Source organism: Salarias fasciatus, chromosome 7, assembly GCF_902148845.1.
Source record: "Salarias fasciatus chromosome 7, fSalaFa1.1, whole genome shotgun sequence".
Lineage (NCBI taxonomy): Eukaryota > Metazoa > Chordata > Actinopteri > Blenniiformes > Blenniidae > Salarias > Salarias fasciatus.
The window spans coordinates 32,309,691-32,328,005 of NC_043751.1; the positions used below are offsets into that span (position 1 = coordinate 32,309,691).

General features: G+C 46.6%; 1 protein-coding gene across 1 annotated transcript; it reads left to right on the forward strand.

Moving 5' to 3' along the window:
- The first annotated feature begins 356 nt into the window (after positions 1–356).
- On the forward strand, positions 357–2,109 carry LOC115392390 (putative nuclease HARBI1). Its single transcript, XM_030096980.1, has 2 exons — positions 357–663; positions 1,191–2,109. Exons 1-2 carry the CDS (start codon positions 362–364, stop codon positions 2,107–2,109), a joined length of 1,221 nt encoding a protein of 406 aa, XP_029952840.1. The 5' UTR covers positions 357–361.
- Positions 2,110–18,315: the final 16,206 nt, after the last annotated feature.

Here is an 18,315-nt window from a genome sequence, read left to right on the forward strand (position 1 = left end):
CGGCGATTGTCAACAGCAGACCATTAAGTGTAGAGTCTATCAATGATCCTGTTGGACCTGAACCAGTGACACCACAACAGATAAAAAATGATGCATACAACTACAACATTCTTAGAGAGACCAATACACAAGACAGTACTCTTAAGCTACGTTCACACCGAACGCGATTTTGCGTCAAAAAGCGCGTCAACGCGAGAAGCTGAACGCGTGTCAATTCTGAGGTCCGACGCTGATCAACGCGGGGCCAAAAAAGCCGCCTCCCCACCAGACGCGACGCGTCGCGTCTGGTGGGGAGGCGGGGCTTCCGGGCTTTTTCCCTGGCGGGGCTTCCGGGCTTTCCTTTCCTGTGTGCTTTAGCATCATGGATCCTGTCCAGCGAGCGGCTTGGCTTTATTTAATTCATACAGCCGAACCACGACGCCGTCGGCGGAGAGTACGCCGTGCCTGGGTGCACGACATTATCCAGAGACGGTCGGAGTTTGGTGAGTTTCACCATTTGCTCCAGGAGCTGCGCCAGGATGAGTGTCGCTTTCAGCGGTACTTTCGGCTGACCTGTGCCCAGTTCGATGACCTCCTGGCCCGCGTCGGCGCCCGCATCACCTACCAGGACACCAACTACAGGCGCTCCATTTCAGCAGACGAGCGTCTGTCCATCTGTTTGCGGTAAGTTGCACTGAAATACAGGGTTTAAACACATTTCCTAATCTAATTTATGCACCGCTGGTAAACAGGGACTGAATCATGATGAAACCAAAGTTAAAACGGGATTAAACTGGACCGTAATCGGGCCTAATCATGCACCACACTGGGTTTAAACCAGGGCTAATTTTTGTCCAAACCAGCACAATACTAGGAATAAACTAGGCTAAACTGTTCTACACTACACTTACATAGTAATATTAATCAACCATTTGGTCAATTCATATTTATTTGTTTAAAAAACTGTCTTGTAATCACTCTTCAAAATGCTTTCATTTAATAAAAATGAAAAAAATAATGGATACATTCAGTCATAGACTGAAATGTGATGGAGTCAAATATTGTGAAACCGTTTGTGGAGAAGTCACGCAGGCTCTACCATTTTTTACCCAACCAATAAGGCACATCTTGGTGTAGATGTTCATATGAAGTTTTGAACTGTTTTGTATCAGAATAAAAGTAGCTGATTTATTGTTGTATTATCTCTTCAGGTTTCTTGCCACTGGGGATTCCTACCGCACCATTGCCAACAGCTTCAGGGTCGGCGTCTCCACAGTCTCCACTATCATCCCAGATGTGGTGACAGCCATTTGGGATTGCCTAGCGGAGGAGTTTATGGCCGTGCCTGGAGCAGCAGAGTGGAGGTCCATCGCTGAGGAGTTTGAGGAGCGTTGGAACTTCCCACTGCGCTGTGGCGCTCTGGACGGGAAGCATGTGAAGCTGAGGGCACCTCCCAACTCTGGCTCTCTCTTTTTTAACCACAAGGGGGACCACTCCATCGTCCTCCTTGCTGTCGTGGATGCCAGGTACCAGTTCCGCATCATAGATGTTGGAGGTTATGGTCAAAGCAGCGACGGGGGGATCTTGGCCAACTCCACCTTTGGTCAAGCCCTTCGCGAAGGCACGCTGCCCCTGCCTCAGGATCTGCACCTGCCAGGAGCTGACCACAGACAACTCCAGCCTCATGTGTTTGTGGCAGACGAGGCATTCCCCCTGCGCAGAAACCTGATGCGGCCCTTTCCAGGACGTGGTGGTCTTACCCGAGAGCAGCGCGTCTTCAATTACCGCCTGTCCCGAGCTCGGCTGGTGGTGGAGGATGCATTTGGGATCTGGTCAGCACAGTGGAGGGCTTTTCGAGGGGCTCTTGAAATCCTCCCTGAAGTTGCAGAGAAGTGTGTGAAGGCCACCTGCCTTCTCCACAACTTCATGAGGCCTGCTGCACTTCACCATGTACCAGCGCAGAGGGGAGCAGCAGCCCAGGAAGAGCCTCTTCAATCCGTGGGACGGATGGGAGCCAACAACGCCACCAGAGATGCCACATCTGCGAGGGAGGTGTTCATGGCTCACTTCTGTGAAGAGGGAGCTGTACCATGGCAGCCAGGAGAAGAGTTCTGTCCTCCACAGGACTGACACACAACGGCTCTTTTAAGAGCCACCCACTTAAAACTAAAGAGCCACAACCTTGAAATAGAAAAGACATGCAACCGGACAACAAAAGTCCAAATCAATGTTTCTATATTTGTGCTGTAAATCTGTCTTCTTTCTGTTTGCAGATAACTGCTCTGAGTGAGGACTTCACTGCTGCCTGCAGCTTCAACTTCATCACATTATTCCAGTTACAAATTAGAAGATTGTCTTAACAGGTTAATGTGAAAACAATAAAACATGAATTCCACACTTTTGTCTGTTTTTGATATGACATTTCATAAATCCCATAAATGTAGTAATGTTTTACTTGGGACAATATCTATATTAGCTGTTTAAACCATGTATGTCAACTTGTTTTGTGCTTATAAATAAGACTCCAAAATAAGTGGGGGAAAAGTTATTTATTACAAAATAGAACATAGATTGATTTCTGACATAGAAACTATATACAACTAAAATAAATAACTATTTACAAGTTCACAGGGACAGGAACAGAAAAGTCCATGCTTGGAGAAGGTGCGGTGGAACAGCCTCAGGGGAGGGAGAGCAGAAGGTCTGCTTCCTCTTCTGCAAAGGACGCCTCCTCTTGGTTAATAAACCAGTTTACTCTGTAGGCTCCAATCGTTCCAAATTTAACAGAACTGTGCTGTTGTCATATATTAATTTATGAATTTGGAATTTGACGTAGTCCTTGGACTGAGGAGGCACCTTTTGCAGAAGAGGAACGAGAGAAAGGAGGAACATCTCGTCCTCGGAGAGAGGCCTGGGCGGTGCAGCAGGAGGCGCTTCTGGTATGGCCCTCAGAGTGTCCAGCATCTGCTTTTGCCACTCTGTGGGCCCGGAGTCGTGGCGCCTCTTTCTGCCTCTCTTCCTCGGACCTTCAAAGAAAAAGTCAAATGCGAATGCTGAGAGCGAAAACATGTTTCACTGAAAAGTTTTTACACAAACAAAACTTGAGACAATTAGTAACAATTAACTTTTGTACAAAATATTAAACTAACATTATCTGTACAATCAATCTTTAGTTTTAAATATTTTAAATATGGAGCCAAATACATCCATGGAAGTTTTGGAGAAATGTATGTGAATTACACACCCTACATTACAAAAACTAAGTACATCTTTAAAGTGACAACTTTCCACACCTGGTGGTGGAGCAGCAGAGGAAGGGCCAGCCTGCACAGATGTTTCTGCAGCAGAGGAGCCAGATGTGGAAGCAGCAGCAGGGGTGGGGCCAGGCAGACCCAGGGAGGACTCTGGCTGCTGTGTGTCCTCCAGCTGGGTCAGCAGCTCACCTGGTTCCAAAGGGTATGATAAAAGAAATAAAAAACATGACCTCATAAGTGCAAGCATTTGTATTGTTATCAGATTGTTTTTAATGCTATTATAGCTGCTGCAACTACACTGATGACAACTACAGCAAATGATATTAATATGTAATTACATGAAAATAACAGTAAAATAAATACTCTATTATTGACAGCAATGACTCAATCCTTGTTTTATTTTGTCAGCCTTGTACAACATATTTTCATAGCTTCATTTGAGAGACCTCAAGCACCTGAAAGCCCTGCTGCTTCTTCTACTGGCTCCTCTGGGCGCCCTCCTTCCTGATCCTCCTGGGCCCTCCGTGGGCTCATATTCCCACTAGTGTGGCGTGGCGCCACGGAGGGCTCCAGAAAGGACAGGAGGGCGAGGTACCGCCACTTGGCACCTGTCGCTGCTGCTCCACCACTCCTGTCCCTCCTTTCTCTCTCCTTCCGGCTCTCCCTGATGTAGGTGTCCCTGAGGCTCTTCCACCGCACTCGGCAAACCTCCTCTGAATGAACATACGACTAGTCAGCAAACATGGATGTAGCAATGGTGCTAACTCGATCTTTTGGCTAGGTAAAAAAAAGCGGGTGATCTAAACTAAATAGAAGTTGGGTTTTTCATGTTACTTACCAGGGACGCCCACCTCCTCACTGACCCTTCTCCAAGCAATTGCTTTTCTGTTCCTGTCCCTGTAAAAAGAAGAAGTTTTGTCCCAGAGCTCTGGGCGAGCGTAAACGGCCATTATTACACGCTCCTCCATGGTCGAAGTGCTTCTCTTCGGACCGGTTCCCGCTCCCTGGCCGACGTCACCATGGGCACGCTCTATGATTGGTTTGCCGCAAAATCGCGACGCGCCAAAGTTCAGATTTCCCAACTTCAGCGTCGGACGCAAAATCGCGACGCGTAGCGCCAACGCCCCGACGCACCGCACAACGCATGGTGACGCGTCGTGACGACGCGCCGCGTCCGACGCGTTGCGTCTCATCGCAGCTGGAACGCGCGTTCCCATTTGTTTTCACTTGTCTTTGACGCAAAATCGCAGACAGCACTTGGCGGTGTGAACGTAGCTTTACTCGAGGCTGAATAATCATATTTGTAATGTGTGCTAGAGAGTTGTAAACTGATGAACTGTTAATATTGTGTTAATTATTATGCAGAATCACACACAGTGTGATGGTGGGAGTGTAACGGATGGTGTGACGAGTGCATGAAATGTAATTTAAAATCCAATAGGTGGCGGTATTGCACTGTATGGAATTTTATCTTGCGTTTATTTGTATGCTGTATTTATAAAAAGTCACGGTAAATATTATTTGTTTTTGCATATTAACTGAAGTATTTTGATAAGGATGAAATTTATACTTGTATTTATTTATTTATATGAAATAGGGAAAATTGTATTTAACCGTTGGAGTTCCACTTCCGGGTGATGTCATGTCAGCGGAAGGTCCGCATCTGAACAGCTGACGGCGGAAGATTGCGTCGCTGTGGAAAGTTTCTTATAAAGCCAAGATGCGAACAAAAGAAGACTCAGCCTGAGCCATAAGCAGGCCAAATGTGCGTTTTTCTGTTGTAAATATGTTTATATGCCGGTATTTGGGTTAATCGCTTTATGTTTTGTGCTTTATGTTTTGTGATTAGTTCTACGGTGTTTGGTGTTTGGTGTGGTGATCAAGCCAATAAACATCTGTGAGGAACATCACGCCTTCGCTTTGTGACTGAGGCTGCAATAACCGGTTTACCTTCAGCTGGTCTCTGGCTTTTCCTGCAGGTCTGGATCTGGTTCTTCTCCTCGTTACATTCAGGTCGTTCAGAACGCTGGCATGAGGTCCCCAAGCTGTCCGTTAGTGAGTTTCCTCTGTTCCTGTAGATGAATGAATGAACGGCAGAACGTTCTGCTCGGTCAGCTGATCCGGTACCACAGGGTTCTGCTCTGAGCCGGTCCCTGCTGAATGTAAATGATCCGTTCTGGATCATGTGGACTGAGGAGCAGAGGTGATCAGTCATACCAGAAGGATGAAAATCCCTCCAGATCTCAGAGATTCCCGTTTCCTCCATTACACTCTTACTTTTACTCATTACTGACTGTTGCAGCGTGACAGTTACAGTTACAGTTACAGTTACAGCTCTAACAGAACCGTCTAGTTTAGATTCACGTCCCTCCACATCAGTTCTAACAGCTGCTTCTAGAAGAACCCGTCCCCTCCGGGGCCGGGCGCCTCTTCCTTTAATCCAGACAGGATTTTGGACTCTGTGGATTTAAGACGCCGTTTCCGGTGAAGGAGAGGATGCTCACGGTGGAGTCAGGGTCTGGGCTCTATAGAGCTCAGAATAAACAGAACAGTACCAGACAGGTGAGCCGCAGCCAGACCAGAACCACCAGATCCAGCAGGATTTCTGTTCTTTTGGGTCTGGAAGGGGGTCATCCACGCCAGAGGGGGGCGCTGCCTGCGCTCCAGCAGTCGTTCCTGGCATCAGATCAAGACAAGGAGATCACTGTAATATTTTTCCATCATTATGTTTTTTCTGCTACCAGGAACCAGAGAGGAAGAAAAAAAAACCAAAGACCAGAACCCTTTTCTTCACTCTGGAACAGAACCGGTCCGGGTGCTTCACGGCCGGCTGTCCTCCGGATTGATATGGATTAATGAAAAACGGAAAACCGTCCGATTTCCCGTTTCTGTTTGGATGAAGGTAAACAAAACACGGAGAAGGAGCCTCTGTCGAGTTTCGTTTGGAAATCGAAAATGAAAAAACGGAGAAGGAGCCTCTGTCCGAGTTCCTGCTGTGGTTTATTTCACACAAGGTGGGAAATAAAATCTGAGCGTTGTTCCCTTTCGTGAGTCTCGCTTCGCCTTGAGCCGGAACGACCCCCTTCTTCTTCTTCTGCTTCGACACATTACTGCCCCCTGGTGGTGTGGGCTCGCCGCGCGGCGCGTCCAGCTGCCACGAGCGGCTTGACGCCAGAGACTTCCTGCGGTTCGGCCGAGGCGAAGCGAGGGTTTTCAGAGAGAAACGTGCGGCGGCGGATCTCGGAGCGAGGATCGGTGACGAGCAACGAGGCGAAGCAGCTTCAGCTGCCGAGGCGACGGCGCTCAGAGACGGCTCAGGAGGATGGATATTAGAAAACTGAACCAGACAGAATAAGGGAAAAAAAAAAAAACTAAGGAAAAGAAGAAGAAAGAAAAAAAAAAAACAGCAGCAACATCACACATAAAGAGGCTGGGTGTGACTATGTATCCCATTCCAACCCAATTTGATTCTATGGCGAAACAACAACAAAATAAAAGTGTAATCCTTTGCTGGAAGTTTAAAGAAACGTCCGTGGTGACAGAAGCTGAGCAGACGCTGTGTGTCTGACAACCAAAGATACTCGTATCATTTATCAGGAAGAAGGACCTTTTTATCGTCCACATCGTCACAGAATTATCCTGAAGGGACGTTCACATTAACCTCACCCGAGTTCTTCAGGGACTTTAACACAGGTTCCCATACTTCATTAAACATTGCCTTTCTACCTACATTGTTAAATCTGAGTTTCTCCATGAGCAGGGTCTCGCTGAGCTCCCTCAGCCACATTTCAATTGAGGGTACGTTATCTGATTTCCAGTGTCTTAAAAGAAGCCTTTTGGCCAAAATGGCGCCAAAACATAAAGACTGTTGTGAGGATTTTGTGCTGTTACAGTAATGGGTTGAATCGCTGACTGATCCTAGAATGGCCACCAGGGGGCAGGGTTCACACAACCTTTTAAGTGCTTTTGAGTAAAATCAAATACCGTCTTGGCCCGAATATAAGACGATGTTTTTTTTTTCCAGAAACTGCATCCTCAAAAGTGGGGTGGTGTTATAATCGCAGACTTACGGTAGATGGTCAATACACATCCGCGCCGCTAGATGGAGCCAAAGTATCACTGAGCAGAGAGCGAGTGGAGCGATGAAATGAGATCAGATGATCTGATGAAAAATGGCGGATCATCTGGAACAAAGGGGCTGAACGCTGGACAACTGAGCAACAACAGAGGAGAAGTTATGATACCAACTTTAAACTGATGGTGATCAACGCAGCAGAGTCATCAAACTACTGCCAAGCCGCCAGGAGGTCTGGTGGAGCAGAGCCTCGTTCTGACTGGAGAGCACAGAAAAAACACTCCAGATGCTAACGCTATGAGAAAAGCTTTCCGTGGTCCTGAGAGACGCTTCAGAGAGACTGATAGAAGGGAGAGAGAATACGTCTCTGAAAGACGGACAGACGGAATGTCCACCACCAGAGCCTGATTCAGCTGAAGGACCTGGACAGTTATTTACATCACTGATGCAGTTTTGACCCCTTGAGGTTCTTATTTGTTGCTTCTTGTTTCTTATTTTGAGAAAGAGAATATATTTTTTCATTTTATATCTCGTGAAATGTTATCTCAGTTGTGAGTTTTTGAGTTTATAATAATTGTATAATAAAAAGTTGTTTTATGAGTGGCCTTACTGTCTTCAGCATTTTTTTTTTGTTATAATCGGAGTCGTCTTATATTCGGGCCAATACGGTATTGAAGACCAGAATGAATGGAGACTGGGACACGTCCAGAGCTGATGAGTGAGTGTTCCAACCTGGTTCTCTGGACTTTTTTCTTTGAGTAATGTAATCTATGAATTATTTAAACTGAATTAGTTTGTGCCTGACGTTAATTGAGCATTGGTGAATGTGACGCTCATTAAATGTCGGTCACATTTTATGAAGTTTTGTTTATTCTGAGTATATTATTTCTGTAGATTTGTGAATATAATCCAAAGTGATTAATTATTGCTTATCCTAAGAGCAAAGAAAATTATTTTCTTCTGAGACACTTATTCAGTGCCACCAGTAGGAGGCAGTGGCGCCTTGCTTCTCTGTGCAAACGGAAGTATCAACTTCTCATTCTGCTGAGGAAGCCAGACTGCACCAGAAGCATCGGTCGTCCGTTTCATCTTTTCTTCCTGTTTTACAGGTTAGTGGACTGTGAATATATTCATAAAAGTTACTCAAACTGGTGATTAAATGTTTGGAGAAGATGATCATTTGAGTTTGTTCATGTTTTGAGTAGATTTGACCGTGTTTTTTTGAATGAATGGGAAACGTGTTTCCTCCGTGTGTCACATGTGGCATAAGATGGCACAGCAGTGGTGTAGTTTTTTCCTTTGTGACCAAAACTCTGTATTAATTCATGGCTCCTGCACATTTTGTTTGAGGCTAAATATCATTCTTATGGATTTTTATGTTGTTGATTGTGTAAATAAGTTATGAGTTACAGTGATATCTTCATGTGATTGTTTGAAAATGGTGAAAATGGATCAACTTTGTCTTCAGCGCATACATTAATCCCATAATTTAAGAGTAATACACTCATGTCTGCAATTTCAACTTAAAGAAAGGTTAAATAAGTTACATTTCATTGATTTAGATTTGATCTGAGTGATAAACAGTTGATTTGACTGAAAGGGAACGTTTTAATGCAGTACTATACTGATGTAAGATCATATTTTGTGGTAAAATGATATTTTGTTGTTTCATTGAGGAAAATAGGATTGAATTGTTACTGTCTGTGATCAGTTGTGATTTTGTTTCTAATATGTTTAAGAAAATATGGGAAAAGAAAGAACATACTATGGGAATTGTGAATAAATTCTGCTGAGGAAGCCAGACTGCACCAGAAGCATCGGTCGTCCGTTTCATCTTTTCTTCCTGTTTTACAGGACTTCTTATCTGTTTATGGGTACTCAACCTGAGACCTGTTACAGTGAATATTCGAAAGACATATATCCCAGTATTCTGTGGAAAGAAGTATTCCCAGTTTGGATTCCCACTCAGACCTTTGCTTTTCTGTGCTCGTCTCCATCTGGTTAAAGAGTGTCTGATAAAAACTTGAAACTGCTCCTTTTTTACCTGGCGTGACTTTAATTATTCTTTGAAGTGCATGGTGTCGGGATGTCTGATAATGTTGATACATGGGTCGTTACACAATTTCTGATCTGCAGATAGCAGAAGAAATGTGAGGCTGGCAGGTTATACTTAGCTTTCAGTTTCTCAAAGGACATCAGGTGCCCCCCCTGATGAACTGCTCAGGGACCCGCTCCCTCCTCCCTCCATCGAGCAAACACTGGATCTTCAACAGAGGGCTTGAAAGCATGATTGTTACAAATCAGTGTATCAGTGTACATATTCAGGGCCTTTAGATGTGATTTAATCTGATTCCAAATTTTTACCGAGTTAAAGTTACCTTTGTACAGTGATTTGCTGAGTCTTTTTTTTCTTTGTTTTTTTCCTTTTTTTCCTTGTTTTTTCTGTATATTACAAAACACAAAATTGTGATTGCTTGTAACAGACACGTGTCTATTGGACGTGCATTGGGCATTGGACAATAAAAAACAACAGCAATCTCAAAACAAAACAAAAGGAAAACTGAACCAGGGCTGAAGGGTTGGAGGGATTTCAGCTGAGGCTTCGGGAGTACTGGTGACGGGAGGATGTTCTATTTTCAAAAAGTACCTGGCGCGTTTATATGTGGAATTGTGGGTAACCGCGCTGTCAGAGCAGATGGTTCAGAGTTACCATGACGACCGACACAACACAGAGTTCCAGACGCGCACGGTAATTCAGTTACTGTGTTTCAGGTAAAACTCTGTCTGTTTTAATGTAATCTGAGTATTCTGTTTCTTTATTTGTGTCAGACTGAAGTACTGTCAGGCTGTTCACGGAGTCCGCGGTGTCCAGGCTGTATGCCGGTGCATCTGCAGTTACTTCATTTCACCACAAGGAGTCAGTGCAACACATCCAACCTCCATCGTCTGCACCGCCTGAACCGGGCCAGCCACATCCGGTTTTCATGAACAGAGTAATGTTCTGCCAGCTGGTATCCCAGGACGAGGATGTGCTATAGATACAGAAGAGCTATTCTTTTATTATATATGTACACACACACACACACACACACACACACACACACACACACACACACACACACACACACATATATATACACATACACATACACATACACACACATATATGTGTGTGTGTGTGTAATTATTTAATTGCAGTGCTTTTAAAGTTATTTCTGTTCCATTATTTCAGGCCTAATAAATCCTGCTGAGGAACCTCTGACGTCTGAATGTGTCTCTGGTTGTAGGAACATCAGTCGTCTCTCAGTTATCACAGTTCTAAAACTGAACTCTGTCCAGAGGAGGCGCACTTCAAATCAGAATGTTATGAGGCTTCTTCAAACTCAAAGCAGAACTATGCAAGATTTGCTCTGGCGCTCCCCCTACTGGTCTCCTGTGAAAGCTCACTGTCGTAAACGTTCTCCGCATCACCCCCCCCCCCCCCCCCCCCCCCCGCCCCCTGCAGAGAGCGTTCCACTCCCGTTTTCTTTTTTTCTGCTCGTCAGACCAAGGTTTTTTTCTGTCTTTTTGGTTCGGCCATCCATGAGCAGCTAAGGTGGCGTTGCTAACGCTAGCGAGGGTTTCATGTTTATTTTACTTGTAATCCCGCCTGAGTTCTCGCCAGATGTGGTCGGGTCACTCCTCTGAAAGTTGTAAGCGCTGTTTTCAGTACAGACCCCGGGGGGGGAGGGGGGGCCGGCCAATCACCGTGACAAGTCTCTGTTTCCGCCCACAGGGATTCTGACAAACATTTGAGGTAAAAAAGTTGCATAGTTCTGCTTTAAGCATCATGTAAGTCCTACGAGGACGAGTGTCCTCATCTGTCCGTCCGTCCGTCCGTCTGATGCAGTGATGTTTGCTTCTGTTTGTCATCGTATGATCTCACAGATTGGTGGTTTGTGCAGACCGGCCGGTCGGGCGGCGGGTTGCTGATCTTCCAGGCAGACGAGGCGGTGAGCAGAGAGGAAGCAGCTTTAGGAGCCGTTCTCCTTCAGCATCAGCTCGGCAACAAGTCAGCCTGTATGCAGCATCGACCGCAAACACACCACCAGGCCTGCTGGGGGCGCTACTGCGAGAGCGCCAACTCTGAAACTTTCAACTCAGCTTCGTTCCACTTTCCTGTCTTTAAGGGAGCCCGGAGCCGGAGTCCGGTACCTTACAGGCAGACCGTCTGGAGCAGAATGGGACGGTGATGCTCGGGTTCCCGTGTTGCAGCCGTCGGTGGTTCAGGGGGAAACTGGCCGCCCAGAAAAAACAACCTGAACACAGCCATGGGCCGGTTACCGGTTCTAAGGGATACCACGGTATGAAAAAGTCAAGGTTTCCAAACCACTAAAATTTTCCGTCATACCGTTCCTGCGGTATGAGCGTTTTTTTAATGTGACGTCTAATCAGGGAGGAAGCAGAGGTCCCTCACTGTCTGAAGCGGCAGCCTGAAGCCCCGCCCCCTCCCCCTCCCCCCGGCTTGTGCAGGCGGCTCTGCAGGCTGTGTGATGGTTGAACGAGGCGAGCCTCCGGAACTTTTCCGCCGTCCAAGCGGACTAAGTCGGCTGTTTGGGAATACTTGGGCTGCCGTGAACGGCCACGGCTTGGAGGAAGAAGGTCGCCCGACGTGCAGAACGTGCTTGAGGACAGCGGCAGCCCGAGGAGGCAAGACATCCAATATGATGGCGTTTCTACGGAGCACCACCCGTCGCTGCATGCTAAATTTAAGGAAAAGTTAAAGCTGTCTTGAAATGAAGGAGCGTGTTAGCGTCTGACATTAGTGAAATGAGCTCGTTACCGAGGCAGATATGGTAACGACCACATCTTTTCTTTTCTTCATCTCTACCTTTTAGTAACTTTTTCTATATTTTAAAGCTGCTGTAGGCAGGATTCTGCTAGTCACTGCTAATTTTTCTGTGTTTTCTTTGTATTAAATGTTAGAGTATCCATTGATAATCCTTTAGGAGTGTAGCATCACTGCTCTACCGCGAGGCCGCAGCGTTTCCATCTGTCTCTGTTCTGAGCTGAAAAGGAATCTCCACAGCTCCAGGTATCTTTGACCAATCAGAAGAGCCCATGAGGCTCTAACCGTGATTGGCCGAGGGGCGTTCGTCACACATTCTTGTGGGAGGGGCTTAACTTGTGTAAGGGCGTGATGTCAGAGAAAACAGGACAGGATTGGCTGTGCTGGGTTTCAAATCGCCATCTTAGATGGGTCAAATCGCCATCTTGCTGAGGTAACCCTAAGCAAGATGGCGGAGATGCGGAATCCTGCCTACAGCACCTTTAACTGAGGCAGATATGGTAACTAGCTTGCTCAGGATTTATCTTAGCATGCTAGTTACCATATCTGCCTCAGTAAAAAGAAAAGTTATCTACAACTTTTTTCTTTCATCAATCTTTATTGCTAAGATGGATAACAACAGCGAGTTTACTCGCTAACATGACGTGAAGAAGAGAGGCGCAGTGTAATGTTTCATTCTGTATGTCTTTTTTTTAGGACAGAAAAAACAAACAGGAAAACAGAAAAGATAAAAGACTGTTCTATTGAAACATTTTTTCCTTTTTTTTTTTAAATACAGACATTCAAAGTGCACATTTTAGAGCTGCAATCATAACACCGTGATACCGTGATATTTTTGCCTCAGGTTATCATACGTCAGCATCTCATACCGGCCCATGCCGAGCTGCAGCAGCACCCTGCATGTGTTACAGATCTACATGTTCAAAAAGGAGGAGGAAGAAGTTAAACTTATTTAATCCTCCCCCTTTTATCCTCACCTCCTGCAGTGATATTTTAACCTTTACATGTTTATACTTTTCATACACAGTCACAGTGTAACACTTCCCCTGTATAATACTTAATTTCTGTATATAATCTACCTCTGCTCAATCATAGGAGAGGACGATTAACATTTTGAAGTGTTTTTCGCGCATATTTTAACATACAAACATACATCAGGAATTATACTTATGCATATATATATATAAACATAAACATATATACATATATACATACAGTATATACACAAATACATATATATATAAACACACATATACACACACATACACATAGTTATTTTGTATTATGTTTGTTTGCTTGTTTGTTTATTTTAAATTGACTCTGTCTTTACCGCCCCTGCTGCTCTTCATCCCTATATTTATTTAAAAGTTGCGTTTTTAATATTCTTTTAAATATGCTTATGGTTTTACTTTTCTTTAATTCATCTGTTAAACTGTTCCATAATTTAACCCCTGATCATGACAAACACATACTTTCTAATGTGGTTCTAGCCTGGTGTATTTAAAGTTCAGCTGCCCCCTGAAACTTTCAACGAAAACTGAAAGTTCCTCAGTGCTGCTTTGAACCACAATGACCTGCTCCAGCAGGGCCGTCATGAACATCACAGGCTGAGCAGCAGCTCAGCTGGACAGAGGAACAGTGGAATCGATTCATTTATTGAATTAATGAAAGCCCAGACGGACTCCAGACCCTTAACGCCGCGGACATTGGTCCCAGTCAGGACTTCTGCACTTCAGGCAGTGGTCGGTGTTTTGAAGCCACTCCCTCACACAGGCTCCGCCCCCACCAGCGAGCTGCAGCACTGGCTGAATGTGGGCTCCTTCATAAGTTAGAGACATAATATTTACAAAGCCAGTTTGTTTAACGTCACGCGTCTGCTGTTGCTGAGGGCTGGTCTTGTCCTCGGCCTCTGTTGGCTTCACAGACCAGGAAAGAGAAAGAGTGTTCCGCTGGAGAGCCGAGTCTCAGTATCTTTAGCTCAACATCTCCCAGTTCATTTGATCTACTGACTGAAAATCAGCATCAGACATAATTGAGGGATTCAGCAAACCTCTTGGATTTTTATTCTGCTGTGAGAAACGTCTGAACGGGATTTAGATCATGTGTCATGCCAAAGCAGCTTCCTTCTTCTGCCTCTGAAAGCAGGATTCATCACCCGACCACACCCTCCTGGCTCTCGATCGCCCCCCTCACTTTAGCGGCGATGCCCTCGACTGTTGCTTCTGCTTCCAAACAGCCGATCACCACTGGTCTTCAAGTTTCCAGTTTTCCATTTAGCGCCTCGGCAGTTTGGACCCGAGGACAGACAGAATGTTTTTCTCTCAAGGGGAGAACAATCAAACCCAGAATGTATGAATATATATGAATTCCATATAATAAATAATATCCATCCATTTTCTACCGCTTATCCGGCTCCGGGTCGCGGGGGCAGCAGTCTCAGCAGAGATGCCCGGACTTCCTGTCCCCAGACACTTCCTCCAGGTCCTCTGGGAGGATCCCAAGGCGTTCCCAGGCCAGCCGAGAGACATCGTCTCTCCAGCGTGTCCTGGGTCTTCCCCGGGGTCTCCTCCCGGTGGGACATGCCCGGAACTCCTCCCCAGGGAGGCGTCCAGGAGGCGTCCTGAAGAGGAGCTGAGCCTCCTCAGCTGCTCCTCTGGATGTGGAGGAGTAGCGGCTCTACTCCGAGCTCCTCCCCCTGGTGACTGAGCTCCTCCCCCTGTCTCTAAGGGAGTCCAGCCCCCCTATGGAGGAAGCTCATTTCAGCCGCTTGTTTCTGGGATCTTGTCCTTTCGGTCATGACCAGAGGTGAGGGTGGGAACGCAGACTGACCGGTACATCGAGAGCTTCGCCTTTCGGCTCTTTCTTCACCACAACGGACCGAAACGACTGATCACTGCAGACGCTGCTCCACCCTCCTGTCAGTCTCTCCTCCACCCGCCCCCCACTGTGAACAAGACCCCAAGATACTGAAACTCCTCCACCTGGGCCAGAGTCTCTCCACCGACCTGGAGAGGGCAGACCACCTTGTTCCGGTCGAGGACCATCGGATCTGGAGGTGCTGATCCTCATCCCTGTCGCTTCACACTGGACTGCGAACCGCCCCAGTGCATGATGGTCCGGGTTCCATGAAGCCAACAGGACAACATCATCTGCAAAAAGCAGAGATGAAATCCTGTGGTTCCCGAACCGGACCCCCTCCAGCCCCTGGTCCCTGAACCGGACCCCCTCCGGCTCCTGGCTGCACCTAGAAATTCTGTCCAGAAAGATTCTGAACAGAACCGGTGACAAAGGGCAGCCCTGCCGGAGTCCAACATGCACCGGGAACAGGTCCGACTTACTGCCAGCAATGCGGACCAGACTCCTGCTCCGGTTATACAAAGACCGGACGGCCCTTAACAAGGGGCCCCGGACTCCGTATTCCCGGAGCCCCCCCCCCCACAAGACACCAGGAGTCCACAAAACACATGTGGACTGGTTGGGCGAACTCCCACGAACCCTCGAGCCCCTATGGAGGGTCTAGAGCTGGTCCACTGTTCCACGACCAGAAAACCACATTGTTCCTCCTGAATCTGAGGTTCGACTATCGGTGGAATCCTCCTCTCCAGGACCCTGGAATAGACTTTCCCAGGGAGGCTGAGGAGTGTGATCCCCCTATAGTTGGAGCACACCCTCCGGTTCCCCTTTTTAAACAGGGGGACCACCACCCCGGTCTGCCAGTCCAGAGGCTCCGTCCCCGACCGCCACGCCATGTTGCAGAGACGTGTCAACCAAGACCGGTGCCTTGAGACCGAGGAGCTTACCGACCACCTCAGAGACTTCAGCTTGGGTGATGGACGAGTCCACCTCTGAGACCTCAGTCCACCTCTGAGACCTCAGTCCACCTCTGAGACCTCAGCCTCTGCTTCCTCCACGGAAGACGTGGCGACGGGACTGTCATAGCGGCAACCCCCGAACCCGGTGGTGGAGACCGCAGCCTGAGTGGTTGTGGAGGCAAAAACTCGGGTCTGGGAGTTCGGGGAGGCCATGGAGGAGGACTGTCCTCAGGAGGGGAAAGCAGGTCTTCACTAACACTGTTTACAACGGAGGACGAGCTGCTGACCTCAACTGGGGACATTGTAGGATGTTGGAAGAAAGACTTCGAGGACCTCCTCAATCCCGTCGCCATAATAAATAATAATCGATAAGAATCCATCATATTGTGGGTGGGGTTGTACGGCCACACTGTTTGGTTGGAGTCGAGCTGCCTTTCACCCCACTTTCCCTCCTCCTATCCGAAGTCACTCCGTCAGCTGGCGGAGCCTCCTGAGCGCCTGGACCTTATTAGACAGAGCGGTGAGCCCAGATGAGGAAGGAACACGGGTGGCTCAACAGCGCGAGCAGCGCGAGCCAAAATAGCCTGGAGAGTTCTGTACTTACCTCAAAGCGATCGTGCAGGCGATCTCCCCAACACGGTCAAAAAAGACACCTGAAGAACAGCCGGTAAGCGCCACCATGTCTGTTCACTGTTTACTGTGGGAGAAGTGGCTCTGTGATGCGTTCAGGAGCGCTGGGAGCGCTGGCGATTCAGCGTCCAGGCGCTGGAACATTTTGAGATTGCTTCAGTGAAGATTGGACACTGGAGTTGCTGCAGATTGTGTTTATTTTGTAAAAAATTAATGGATTGGTTATTTCATAAAAAGAGAAATAATTATTTACTAAAAACGGGAAAACAATGTTTATATTTTATTTGCTAAAAGCCCTCTGAACTGATCGAGAAGAAATAAAGATTAAGATGTAATGATAGATTTTGCAGTGTTAAAAAAGTGGAAATAGAAAGCTTTGATTTATTTCGTTTAAAATGCTAAAATGTGGTTTGGTAAAATATTGTTAATTAACATAAGGGTTTGAAATGTACTTGTTAAAATGCATTGAAGCTAAAAACAAGAATGATAAAATTTTGTGTCTGTTTTCAAGTACTGATATTGTATTCCCTTTGTTTTCTTTTGAGGTTTTTCCCACCTAACGCCTAACGCCTAACCCTGCCGTTAAAACTAACGCTGCAACTGCAATAAAAGAAACTAAAAAGGCAGCGAGTGGAGTCCTGCGTGCTTCAGTTGGGGGGAAATCCTTTCAAGTGGGGATTCTGCACAAACCTACACGCACTTGACAGTGGAAAAACCGCCGCAGAGGACGAAGACACCACAGTGGCAACAGTGAGGAACTGGAAGTTGCGCCATCACAGTCAAGATGACGGATTCAGTGACAATGGACCAATTAAAAACTGCCCGAGCAGCAGCAAAAAGACAGTTCACACGCCTAGCAAACAACATAGTCCGACTACACACAATAATGTCAGAAGATGAGCTCAAGGATAATCTCAAAAGCCTAACGCTAGAAGCAAGTAAAGTTATGGAAACAAATGAGGATGTTGCAGCGCAATATACTGTTGACAATGAATCTGAAGAGCTCAGTGGACCGCAAAAGGCTGACCTAGACAAAACTGTCGCAGACTGTGAGGCAAAACTGAATGAGCTTCGGGACCTGATTCATAAAACTTTGTGGGCCAACTATGGTGAAGAGGAGCTAACCACTGCACTGCAAAATGCAGAATCAGCAGCAGATAGTGTTGCTTCCATTGAGCCTAGTGAAGACAAAGAAGCATTTAGTTTTCTAGTGGAACACCTTGGCCTCCTCGTAAAGACTGCAAGGAAGCAGTTCCTGAAATGGAACTGTTGGGCCCCACAAGCAGAACAGCGAGACTTCAAAGGGCGCATCCGGGATCTTGAAGTTCTGCTCCCCAAGCTCACAGCAAGAACAGCTGATTGTATCCGGGCAAAAGTGAAGGAAGATGCTGACAGGGGTTTGCAGGCAAGTGCTTCAAACATCGTAGTGCCTGCACCTCAAATTAAATTAAAGCCAGCATCACTCCCCAAGTTCACAGGAATAAAGCGTGAATTCCACAGATGGAAAAGAGATTGGGAGGCCCTTCAACTCCAAGGAGAACCTACAGGCTCACCTGAAATAAAGAAGTTTCAACTCCTCGACAGCATTGAAGACAAGACTGTCAGAGAACTTTATCTGTCAAGCTACAAGACAGCAGCAGACATTTTCAGAGTGCTGGAGAATCGATTTGGGAACAAAACGAACATTGCTATCGAGATAGTCGAAGATCTTCAGAGACTCCCAAACATAAGAGACCA

What these genes read in the sequence shown, in the direction of transcription:
- LOC115392390 (XM_030096980.1), top strand. Translation starts at nt 362, where the DNA reads ATGGATCCTGTCCAGCGAGCGGCTTGGCTTTATTTAATTCATACAGCC. An exon ending in CGTCTGTCCATCTGTTTGCG is followed by an intron (nt 664 to 1,190) that starts GTAAGTTGCACT and finishes TTATCTCTTCAG; the next exon opens with GTTTCTTGCCACTGGGGATT.